This window comes from Perognathus longimembris, chromosome 4 (genome assembly GCF_023159225.1).
Source record: "Perognathus longimembris pacificus isolate PPM17 chromosome 4, ASM2315922v1, whole genome shotgun sequence".
NCBI classification, from domain to species: domain Eukaryota; kingdom Metazoa; phylum Chordata; class Mammalia; order Rodentia; family Heteromyidae; genus Perognathus; species Perognathus longimembris.
The window spans coordinates 84,736,614-84,749,297 of record NC_063164.1 but is presented as its reverse complement, the minus strand read 5'-3'; the positions used below and the strand labels follow the sequence as shown (position 1 = coordinate 84,749,297).

The 12,684-nt window shown below is 48.4% G+C and overlaps 1 protein-coding gene across 5 annotated transcripts in view; it reads left to right on the top strand.

Annotated features, from left to right (window-relative positions):
- The window catches only part of Mgat5 (alpha-1,6-mannosylglycoprotein 6-beta-N-acetylglucosaminyltransferase), a 365,603-nt gene that overhangs the window by 345,743 nt on the left and 7,176 nt on the right, over window positions 1–12,684 (top strand). For all 5 annotated transcript variants that reach the window (XM_048345586.1, XM_048345584.1, XM_048345587.1 and 2 more), the window contains one exon: window positions 6,279–6,436. In XM_048345586.1, the coding sequence (XP_048201543.1) occupies window positions 6,279–6,436 (158 nt within the window). The remainder of the gene's footprint in view (window positions 1–6,278; window positions 6,437–12,684) is intronic.

Genomic DNA, 12,684 nt, shown 5'->3' with positions numbered 1-12,684 from the left:
TTATGGTCAGTGAGTGGGAATAGTAGTCAGAGAAGAAATTTGGTGAGTGGTTGCAGTGATTGTTAGGAAGGAATGCAGATGGTTGTGCACTAAGCGAGCTTGTTAGCCAGATTGGAAATCACTGTTTATATCTCATTCTGGCTCCATACATAGATGCCTCATTGAGTTAGAATAGTCTCCTTTTCCACTTCTGTTACTATCAAAATCCCAGGATGCCAAAACCATGCCGTGCAGTTCAAAAGCTCGTTGCTGAGGGCCAATTATCTGCAAAGCACCATGCTAATGGTAAGCCACTAACTCGTATGTGGCCTGCAAAACCCAAGCCAGAAGTCTGTACCTCCTGGAAGCCTTCTCTGGTTGCTATCACTGCCACTCTTCCCTTCCTCGTAGTGGTAATCCTTTACTTCCCTCAAGTGGTCTTTGTATCCTGCTTGCCTGTCTGCTTTTCTGCTCTGCTGTATGTAATATGTAAAGTGTCAGCTCCTCCGGGCTGTGCAATGAACCTCTGAGCTCAGGGACTCTGTCTCCTTCATGTTCATAATTCTGACACCAGGCAGACGGCTTTCACAGTCATTTGTAAAGTTGTAAATGAGCTCGTACTTTTCTGCCTCTTATTCTGCCTCTTAACAAGTTCATGTTGAGTGTGCTAATGAACGAATGAGTGTTTGGAGTGATGTGGCAACTCAGCATTGCTTTGTTAGCCTGTACCAACAAGCTAACAAAACATAAGAGAGACTTCCAGCCTCCTGCACACCAAGCAGTGGCTGAACCTGTGGATGAGAGGACACTTAGGACAAGGACTTCCATTTTGATTGTGCCCTGTGTATGGCTGGACCCAGTGGCAGCTGTCATGGATGAGTGGTTAGATACAATCCAGCAACTCAGTTTTTGCCTCATGACCTGGGCAGCAAGCCATGGTCAGGCCTGAAATGTGATCTCTAACATCCCTTCCAACAGTTACCTTGCTTTGTGGTCACAGAAATTGCACAGGGAATGAAGAGCAGATGGTCCTGTCCCCATTTCAGGTGAGGGTGCTTGGATCCTATCTGTGAAGTCCACAGCTGGGGCCCAGATTTACAGCCTAAACCTGTCCAGCCCTATTCCTTAACCTGCTTTCTGATGACACTTTAGGCTCCCTCTGTTCAGCTGTACCACTTCAGGCTTTACAGTCAGTTCCCTAAGCTTAAAGAGAACTATTTTTCCTATGCCTGACCCTCAGAACTGTGGGAGGATGCCTAGCCATCTCCTCCTGGTGAGCTGAATTGAGCAAAGCCGCAGTCTTGGGTAAGTTGACTTCTGTGGTTTACAAAGAAATTAACAAGCCAGCCAGGCACCAGTTGCTTCATGCATGGAAGGTGGTGATGATGAGGAAGATCGCTCTGTAAGGCCAACCCAGACAGAAACATTCACAATATCCTTTCTCAACTGAGAACTGGTGGCATGCACCTGCCATCCTAGGTGCCAAGGCTTCTCCCACTCTTCCCACCTTACAGCACATCTTGCCATGCTCAAGACTTGGTACAGGATATCTGCTCACCCAGAGCTGCTCAACTTCTGTAGGTGCTCCCTGTTCAGTGTCTAGGCTGCAGTTTCTAGAATGCTGCCTAAGGAGAAGGAACCTCTCTAAGGATGTATTCAGTTAGGAAAGTGAGTGTTTATGGAACACTTTTTGATTTGGTTCTGCTGGACTCTTCTTTCATTCTGTTAGAATCACCCTGGATAGGTGAGCTTGTGACCAGACTTTGTAATGTACCCAAAACATTGTGGTAGAGGGACCAGGCTTCAGATTTCTGTGACTTCAGGTTTAGCCTTTTATGGGGCTGAACTGAATAATGAACAAAGCAAGCATTATTCCAAACCTCAGCAGGAGGAGAAACTATGCCCTAAGCTCTGCTTGAGGGGACAGGTAGTGAGAAACAATGCCAGTTCTCAGCCTTTGTGGGTTTCTCAGCCTAATCCAGGGGTGTTAGTGAGTTTTTCATTACTAGAACTTGAAGACCTCTTACTTGGTCTCACCTACCCTCCAAAGGCTTCCACTTCCCTACAGAGCCACTACCTGGCGTCCAAGACTGTATCACATGGGCTGTTAGGGTTGGGCCACGCTAACTCAGGAGGTGTTGGCTCGGTAGCCTCTCCCGGCGTAGGGAACAAGGCTTAGCTACTCTTTTCACACTCCCTTTCACGCCCTCTCCCCTAGTCACCCGGCCTGCAGATGAAGCTAGGGTGGGGTGGGGAGCCAGCACCGTCCTACCTCGCACATGGCCGATCCGAGAAAGCGTGCCCACCTCCTTACCAATAGACAAAGTCGGCATACACAAGTCTCAGGGTCAGTTTCGAGAACCAACTGCTTTATTAGGACAAAGACGAGGGTGGGGGGGGGGGGTGGGGAATGATTCCGAGAGGAGGGGATTGGCCAGGATGCCGATAGGCTGAAAGCTGTCACATGATCTCCCTGAGCTAACGTCACTCGAGAGCGCCGAGCCAGGGCGGGGCTGGTAGGCGCTGGGCTGGCTAGGCTGGGAGACGCCTGGGCTGGCTGGAGAGTTGGGGGCTGGGTGCAAGGGCGGACCCAGAGAGGGTAGCCTGCTTCCGCATTCCCCCAGGGCTTGGGGGAGGGGCGTCAAGCCCCTCCATCAAGTCTAAGGATCCCAACAAGGAGGCAGAAAAATTCTCACTTCTTTTTTTACACTTTTTTTTGTCAGTCCTGGAGCTTGAACTCAGGGCCTGAGCATTGTCCCTGGCTTCTTTTTTCTCGAGGAGAGCACTCTACCACTTGAGCCACAGTGCCATGTCCAGCTTTTTTCTGTATATATGGTACTGAGGAATCTAACCCCGGGCTTCATATATATGACGCAAACACTCTACCAGCAGGCCATATTCTCAGCCCCTCTCACTTCTTTATTAAACAATGTTCCAAGAAAACCTAATTTGCAATAAGCAACAAGTGAACATCATTTGGTCTGTAAGCTATTTCTAGCTAGCCCCTATTCAAGAAAATAGTTAGCCAAGTCATGTTTCAAAGCAAATGGCACATGCCATACATGACATCTTCAAAAATGTCTTCTTTTTGGGCTGGGGATATGGCCTAGTGGCAAGAGTGCCTGCCTCATATACATGAGGCCCTGGGTTCGATTCCCCAGCACCACATATACAGAAAATGGCCAGAAGTGGCGCTGTGGCTCAAGTGGCAGAGTGCTAGCCTTGAGCGGGAAGAAGCCAGGGACAGTGCTCAGGCCCTGAGTCCAAGGCCCAGGACTGGCCAAAAAAAAAAAAAAAAATGTCTTCTTTTGCCTGATGTTAAATTTACAAAGTTAAACTGAAGTAAATATAATCTTTTTTCATAGTGTCAAAAAGAATCACCTGGCTTCTTCTGATGCAAATGTGATCTTGTCATGGTCTCCTGGTCATTTGCTTGTTCTGTATAGTCACACAGTAGTTGATGTGTGAGTGATTTAAACTCTCTTCATTATAATAGTTAAAGGCTATAGAACTTACCCATTTGCTCCTGAGGAATTATAAGTAAAGGTGCTTCTGTTAGCCAGAAAAATAAACATATATGACACTTAACCTCTTCCAAATGCCCGTATTCTTAGCTCTGACCATCACAGACTCCTTTGGTGATGATGTACATCAGTTCCTCCTGTCTTCTGGTGGCCTTCCAGACAGATGGAAGTGTGTCATGATGCAGGGTCTCTACATAGCAGAGGGCGGCGGCCACTGTCTCACACTCTTCCCAGTCAGGGTATCCTGGGTCTGTGCAGTCTGTGCCATCACCCTTAGTAACAGCATGGAGACCCACAGAGCAGATGTATGCTCCTTCATGAAGTTACATAGCCCAGTGGGTTCTCCAGCCCAGGGCTGCCTGTATCTCACAGGCTGCTCTGCTCACCGACCTTCATATTCAGATTACATTGACACCCTAAAAAACTCATATTTCTATCTGAAGTATTTGACCCTCCTGGAATCTTATGTCTACAGAGGATAGGAGCCTAGCCAGACATCTCCAGCCCATGGTTAGGTGTAGCATTTCTGTTGTTTACCACCAAACTCAGACTCCAAGGAGTCCTATAACTTTGTCAAGTGACTATAATGTCATGGACAGCATGTGTTCCAATCTCCATCATTGCTTTGCAGAGGCACAAAGAAAAGCTAGTGCCAGGTGCTTGCTAACTTCCAGTGGCCTTTGTCAGCAGGTAACAGTATTACTTCATTTGGATGTAACATCTTGATTTCTGATTAGGAAACTGAGGTATCAGTGGCTGCAAAGTTTTGTCCAAAAGTTTATACAGCTAGTAGAAGGAAGAGGCAGGATAGACTCAGAGCCAGCTGCCTGGGGAATCTGGGAAGAAAGGGATTTTTTTGCTGTCTTTTAGCTCATCAAAATAAATATAAGCAGCTGGATGTCATGCTCACACTTGTAATCCAAGCTACTCTTGAGGCAGAGATCTAGAGAATTACATATCCAGGACAGTCTGGGCAAAAGTTAGCAGGGCTCCATCTCAACCAGTGAGGTGTATGTAGTAGTGATCACCTGTCATTGCAGCTACATGGGAAGCCTAGGATTGTAATCCAAAGCCAGACCTGGACAAGAACTAAACCTTAATCTGAAAAACATCTAAAGCAAAATAAGGCTGTAGGTGGTATAACACCTACTATGAGGTCCTGGACTTGAACCCTAGAACTGCCAAATAAAGAAGTAAACAATGAAGTTAGCATGAAAAACAAAGCCACCCATACCAGAGGCCCTGCCAGATGCAACTTGCTAGGGTTCCGCCCTTCCCGGTTGCTAGGGCAATGACACCCAGGCAGTGAGGCCCCTCCTTAGACATTCTATGGGACAAACAGGGTGGGGCTCAGGACATTTCCTGCCTATGGCCGGGTCCTAGGAGCGCTGGGCTGAGAGATGACTAATTTCCTCATCAACACAGGGAGAGGTGGAGCTGAGGAAAAATAAATATCCCAGAAGGACAGACATTGCAAAGTAAATTTCCTGACTGCTCCTGACCCCAATCTTCCATGTCACCAAGCAACAGTCCTGCCCACAGGAGATACTTATTTCTACAGCAGAGCAGTGGGGTACATTTCTGTGTCTTTTTGCAAACACCAGGGGCCACTTTCCATCCCCTACTTCAGAGTGTTGGACAGATACATGTTAGGTCTCAGAAACTTGCCTCCCTTTTAGGTAGTATTTGTCTTTAAACAGGATCTAGAGAGGCCTCTTTGTGCCCCATTCCCCATGTCTATAGGGTAAATCCCTGCATGGACCATCAAGTCCACAGCCAGGTGTTTCTGGGGACTGACATTCCCCAAACATCATCCAGCATAGGCAGTTCCTGGGTGGGTAGGGCAGGTGCCAGATCCGGAGACATTCTGCGTAGTTCTGTTGACCAGGGGTAAGCAGATCCGGCTCTGGATCCATCATGGACATAGCTGAAAGGAGATCTGGGATCCCAGGCCCAAACGAGTGGCCTGCTCCAGCCTTCCCTGGCTTCTGCTTTTCACCCAGCTGAGGGCTCACCATGCTGGGTGACTGCTTCCTAGCCTCTGACTTCTTTGCTATTCCTGGGTCTCCTGTAGCTGCCCTTTGCTTCCTTCGCTCCTAGAGTCTAGGACTGGACGGTTCTTTCTGTTCTACTGTTACTTGTAGGATGCCACATTTCCTTCACATTATCCCTACTCACTGAGTCAGTGCAGCATGGTGATGACTTTTTTTCACCAAACAAGCCCAGAGTCCCTACCAAGGGCACACTACCTTGTCAGGTAATATCAGAGATGCCTATAGACTCCACACTTTGATCCTTTACCTCACAGTGGCAGGAGCTTGCTGTTGAGATAAAACTAGCTTCTGATATCATATGATGTGGCTACCAAGTTGGAAGGCATATCATGTCTTTGGAATCTGAGAGGAAGCAGAAGATAGCTGGTGGCAGCAGACCTGGACCTGAGGCTTATAGACAGCCTGCTAGAGTGATGGTGATGAGGATAATGAATCACCACCTTAGACACTGGTGTGGGCCTGAGTCCATTCCAGGTAGTGGCTATTATCCTGGAGACTGTAGGAGAGACTTTGCTGTGGGACCCCTTTCCATGGCTCAGGAAGCTGGTGGGTAGAGAGGTCAGAACTTGGCCTATGAGTGTATCTAGCCTGAATCAGTCTGGCTCTCAACCCTCCGTTTCATAACTCTTTCCCAGCATGGCATCTGCCAAGGTCAGGATCGTTTGGCAGGACTGGAGATCCCCAATCGCATCCTTGGCTGATGGTTTCGTTCTCATTCTAGGACTTCTGCCATGGGCAAGTGATGTGGCCGCCCCTTAGTGCCCTGCAGGTGAAGCTGGCAGAGCCCCGGCAGTCCTGCAAGCAGGTGTGCCAGGAAAACCAGCTCATCTGTGAGCCGTCTTTCTTCCAGCACCTCAACAAGGACAAGGACATGCTGAAGTAAGTGCACTAGGGAGGGGAGGCTCGGGCAGCTCCACCTCTGTGAATATTCTGGGGTCAGAGGCTCTGGGTTTCCATTTCCCTGCTGTGGGGCTGGAGGGGAAAGATGTGGGAGGAGAGGGGAGCAGGTTGTAGCATGGTCCCCAGAGAGAACTTACCTAGTGTTTTCATTGTTCAGCAACATGAAGCCACCTGGCATGCTAATGTGTTTAGACTTTGAGTGGAGGATGTTGTAATTTGCATACATAATGTCACATCTGAGCTTGGAGTTTGTAGAAGGTTTGTACCCAAGAACCAAGAAGGAAAGATAGAGACTCACTCATGGATAGACCTGTCTCAGATCCTGACAGCAGCCAGGTCCTCAAATGGCCTGAGGATCGCAAGGGGCAGATAACAGGTTTGCAGCCATGGAGTAAAAAAGAAATGAAAACTCTAGTGTAGAGCTGCCACAGAACTGTCAGTAGGGTTCCAGGCCCACCTCCCTCTTCGTGGCCCTGCCTCCTTTTGCCCATGAGTTGTGTGGTGCATCCTGGCTGGGCTGGGTCCTCAAGGGAGGCTGGTATAACAAGGAGGAGCTCCAGTGCTCTTGACCCCTTCACCCCACCCTTGCAGTACTTTGTTTCCAAATGGAGTTTGGTATCAACCATTCCCAAATTTCCACATGAAGTTTCTTCTGGCTTCTGACTTGTGATCTCTGTCAGTGCTAATTCCACTCTCCCAGTTTTTATCACCCCCCCCCCCACAGTGGTTCCCATGCTTCCTAATTATCTAGCTTCCCCCGCCTCCTGAAGAGCACTAGTGAAGGATTTTCTCCAAGACAGTTACCTACAAATAATAAGACACAGCGGATGCACTTGTAAGTGATCCGACCATTGTTCTGCCCATGCAGACCAGGCATACAGAGTGGAGTGCACTGGGGATCAGGGCTTGCCGGTCCCCCATTCTGGCTTTGTGCCTGTCCACTGTGGTTACTGTGCATGGTGGTCTGATCTGTGAGTCACAGAGTCCAAAGCATGGTATAAACCCCTTTTAGAGCATGTGGTCTCTGGCATGGTTCACAAGAAAGCTCTTTTCAGTGGGGCTGTGGGGAATGCTGACTTCTCCCATGCTTGTTTTTCTGATCGACTCTGAACCAACACAAAAGCACAGGCTAGGAATTGGAAGCCAGGGTGGGATAAGGGGGTGGGGGGCTCCTGCTCTCACCCAGGGAAGCTTTGGGAGAGAGCAGGGATCTGACATGAATAGAAAGCAGATGGCAGCGCCATAAGCTTCTAGTTCCATAACATAGATCCAGTTCCATGCAGGGCTTCCCACGGGCTCCTTTTGCAAATAGCTCCCAGAGTAAAGTGGGTTTTTTTTTAAAGAACCCAAGCACTCTGTTTATATTAGAAACACCACTGAGTCACCAGGGCCAGATTTCACACTGTACTTACAATTCAGTGTGCAGCCACCTCTGGAAGAGGAGACACTAGAAGCTGCCTCTGCGTATGGGAATCCTGAACAGTATAGTGTGGCTTTCTCCCCAGCCTGGACCTTGACCTTAAAACTGTGTTTAGTGTCTGGTGCAGAGCTAGTGTGAAACTCATGTGGCTGACCCCACACACAAGGTCTACCTCCAAGGCAGGAGTCAACAGGAACAGGAAAGGTGACCAACAACAGGGTAGGTGGCCGGTTCCCTCTGTTTTTATCAGTTTTCTCATCTGCAGAATGGGGACTTCCTGAGTATTGATGAGATGGTAATTCAGCCCTCACTGAATGGCCCATTTGGGTAAGAGCTTTGGGCAGTAGAGTAGGCTGAATACTGGCAGTCTAAGACTAGAAAAGTCCACAGAGCAGAGAAGATGGGTGCAGCCAGTCCCTGAGCCATGCATGCTCCCTCCCCTCCTCCAACACATCCACTGTAGAGATTCAGGCTTCTTACCAGGAATCTGGAGCAAATGGTAATTTTGCAATGAAGCTATCTGAAATTAATTCTGTGAGTGTAAGAGCTCTACTGAATAACTTGTTCATGCATTTGTAAATACTGATAATGTTGTAAAAGCCCAGCTATCTGGCAGTCTATTGAGTGTCTCCTCAGCATGGAGGTAATCCTGGTCCATCCATATTCATGGCCAATTAGCAATTAGCAGCTCCAACAAACTCAGGCTGTTTTGTCTTCTCCAACTTGGAGCTCTGTTCTCGGCTGAGTTTAAGCTCCTTTCAGACTCCCTGTGTCCACAACCTTTAATAACCTATCCTGGTTATCTGGTAGGAGTTTAATATGTCACAGAAGTCAAGCCCTTTGTATGATCCTGTGTTGCCATCTTGAATCAGTAACAAAGCAGACAGGTGGTCTTTGAGCTTCTGTTCCTGCAAGGGACAGCTGAGTGCTGAGGAGACTGGCACAGAACACACACAGTTGAGGTCTAAGTGTCCTCCGGGCACGGTTCCACCAAGGCCAGATGAGGCTAAAGGTAGAAGGAACCAGGAAGTGGCAGAGTCCATCCATTTCCGCATGGCCTAGTTTCAAATTACAGGAGATACCTCAGTTTACCATGGTACAGCTCAGGTTTTTTGTTTTTCCATTCCTGGGGCTTGTACTCAGCCTGTGTGCTTGCTGTCACTGTCTCTTAGCTTCTTTTTCTCAAGGCTAGTGCTCTACCATGTGAGCCACAGTGCCACTTCCGGCTTTTCCTGAGTCATTTTTTTGGAGGTAAGAGTATCATAGACTTTCCTACACAGGCTGGCTTTGAAGTGCAATCCTCAGCTCTCAGCCTCCTAAGTAGCTAGGATTACAGCCATAAGCCACCAGGACAAAGCTTCAACTCAGGAATTTTTTAACTGCTTTACTTCAAATTTTGAATTTGAGTCTTTTTCTAGGATACAGATAAGTGGTTTGTTCCTGTGTGGTGATACCAGGCCCTGGCAGCAGCAGCTCCCAGGAAGCTACATGGTCATGAGGGACAACAACTGACAGACACTAAAGCATGCTGCGTTGTTGAGCTGTGGCAGGCACTAGATTGTTTTAGGGTTTTGTTTATTTGTTAGCAGTACTGAGGTTTAATCCCTGGGATTCATGCTTGCTAGGCAAGTGCTCTGCCTCTTGAGCCACTGATTATTTTTGGATATGTGCATTATGGTACTAGGGCTTGAACTCAGGGCCTGGGCACTGTTTCCTGAACCTTTCTTTTACTCAAGGCTGGAACTTTACCATTTGAGACACAGCTCCACTTCTGACTTTTTTCTGGTTAAATGAAAATAAGAGTCTCTTGGATAAGAGCCTGCTGAGTAACTAGGATTACAGGCATGAGCCATCAGCACCTAGCACCTCTGGTTATTTTTGACATAGGTCTTGGGTTTTGTTGTGGTTGTTTTTGGGGGGTCATTCTAGACCAGGATCCTCCTTTTCTTCTGCCTTGGGATTCAGGAACAGCCTCTATAACCGGTGTTTTTTTGGGGGATGAGATCTCATAAACTTCTTTTCTTGGGCTGTCCTTGAACTGTGGTCCTCCTGTTGTCAATCTCCTCCATAGCTGGAATGGCAGGAATATACCCAGCTACTAGTTGTGACGAGATCTTGTGAACTTTTTTGTCTTAGCTGACCACAAACCATGATCCTCCTGATCTTAGCCCATAGAGCAGCTAGGATTACAGATGTAATCCATCACGCCCAGCTGATTAGATGTATTTAATGCATTTGTCACTTATGATATTTTCTACCTGTGGTGGATTTATGCAGATATGAGTTTATGGAAAGGGGGAGCATTTGTGTGAAACATATATGTGAATCTCCTCTTTGAGGAGAAAGTGATGGATGTAAACTAAGTGCTTGGGCACCTGGGAGGACCCTGAGGCAGGGCAGCCACCCAGGGGTGGGGGTGGGGATGGGTCTTAACAGAAAGGAAGGTGCACCAGGTCAGGGGCTAGAAGAAAGAACAGGAGTAACAGCTGGGAATGCCCTTCTGCCAGGCATCTGGAGGGGCCATGACTCCTACACCCTACATGAGGGAGAGTCAGGAGCTTCTGTCTGTTCTGCTGGGGCTGGGCTTCTCAGCCTACCCCATGACAAGAAAAGGAAATGGGCACTCCAAATTGTGAACTGAGAGCCGATGGGCCCCACAGAACATCTGCTCCCACCCAGTGAGAATGCCAGCTGCTGAGAACAGCTGGAGAGAAGGCATTCTGTGGGAAAAGAGAGGGGAGAGGCAGGTGTGGTGTGTGTGTGTGTATGTATGTCTATGTATAACAGATAGGCAAACACAGCCCTGTGTGCACACTGTAAGGTCAGTCTCTGGGGGGACTGAGGTGCCTGGACTGTGGCACTGTGTAGTCATAGGACGCCCTCTGGAGATTGTATTGTTCTGGTGACTTTTGTTCTGTAGTTCAGCAAAGGTGATGCAGCACCGTTCCTGTATCCCACCCAGCACTGGGGGACCTGCATTGTCACATCGAGGGGTTAAGAAAACACCTGTGTGGGAAAGTGAGATGGCCTTTAAAAATGGCCAGAGCCAGCTGATGCAATGGCTCAAGGCTGTATTCCTAGCTACTTGGGAAGTGGAGTTCAGGGGATCATGATTCAAGGCCAGCCATGGGGAAAAAGGGAGGAAGAGATGAATTGGGAGAGTTCATAAGACTCCATCTTTGTCAGTGCATGGGTATGGTAGTATAACCCAGTCATCCCAAGCAAGGGGGAAGTACAATAGCAGTGGTGTATGCCTGCCATCTCAGCCACACATAGAATCGCAAGTACAAGGATCACAGTTACAAAATGACCAGAGCGCTATGTGCCCACAGCATCACAACTCTGGACTGCTGGGAAACTGCCTTACCGCTGGTCCCCACTGTGGTCCTGGGAACTCTCTGCTGCTGGGATACTTTTCTACCTCATCCTGACAGACAGGTTTTAGCCCTGCTGAATATGCACACACAGACATGAGCACATGTGTGCTTGTAGTTGGCAGACTTGACTTAGCCCCTAGAGCCTGAGTCTAGGTGATCTGGGAAGAGGGTAATAGGGCCTTCCATGGCTTTCAGCAATTTCACCCATCCACATGGGGTCTGTGAGTGGGAGAGAGCTCCATGCTCACAGCCAGCAGTGAGCCAGGCAGATGGTATGATTTAAGCCTTCACATCTGCTGTACTCCACCTACAGAAATAAATAGCATGCGCATAAATCTGTGTCCCAAGGCCACATTCCATATGCAAACTTAGTTCATTCTGAGTGGAGCTCCAGATACCCTTTGGTTTTTTAAATTCTTTTTCTTTCTTTCTTTCCTTTGTGTGTATATGTGTGTGCGCACGCTCATGTGCAAACACCAGTCCTAGGTCTTGAACTCAGGACCTGGGTACTCAGGACAAAAAAATCACTCTACCATTTGAGCCACAGCTCCACTTCAGGTTTTTGTTTTTTTTTGGTGGTTAAATGGCAATATGAGTCTCATGGAGTTTTCCTGTCCAGGCCAGCTTCAAACTGTGATCCTCAGCTCTCAGCTTCCTGAGTAGCTGATGTAGTACAGATGTGGCCATCAGCATGTAACATCCCTTTGCTCTTTATTGGTTAACTGGGGTACCTTGTGAAGGTGTTGGTAGCCCCAAGGTTTAGAAAACCCATGAAACTCCCCCATTGCTGTCTTTCTTCATGATCCATGACCTTAACCCCTGGGCACTACCATCTCCCAGCTGGCCCCAAGACCATGGGTGGGAAGGTGTTTAGAATCATGGAAGAGATCCCCCAGTGACTGTGGGAATGAAGCAAGAAGGGGAGGGCACCTGCCCTCTGAGGTGTCCTGTCCTTGGGGCCTAAGGAACATGTGGAGGGGAAGCTTTGACTTCGCTGGGAGACCCAGTGAGTTCTGGGTTCCCGAAGCAGGTGGGGCTTCTTGAGCTCCTGAGCAGGATCCAGGCTGGCAGCCTGAGAGAGTGCACTAGAAGACAGCAGATGTGCTGGGAATTGCAGGATTTCCTACTGGCAGGGCCTAGGTGGCTGGCAGGAATAAGAGGAAAAAAGATACCTCCTCACCCTACTCCTACCGCAACACACACACCTCATTAGAGGCAATTAGAATTCGCAAGTTCCCTATGCTCATCCACTCTCCCTCAGCAAGAGGAGAGACTTCCATCATCAAAGCAGAATGAAAAGGGTTTTAATGCCTATCAAGGGAAATGGCATAGCCCAACCAGTGCCTGCTAGGCAATGATGGCCATAGCAGTGAGCATAGTCATCCCAAGCATGAGTATTTATGGGCCACCAACTCTGCAAAGTACTGTAG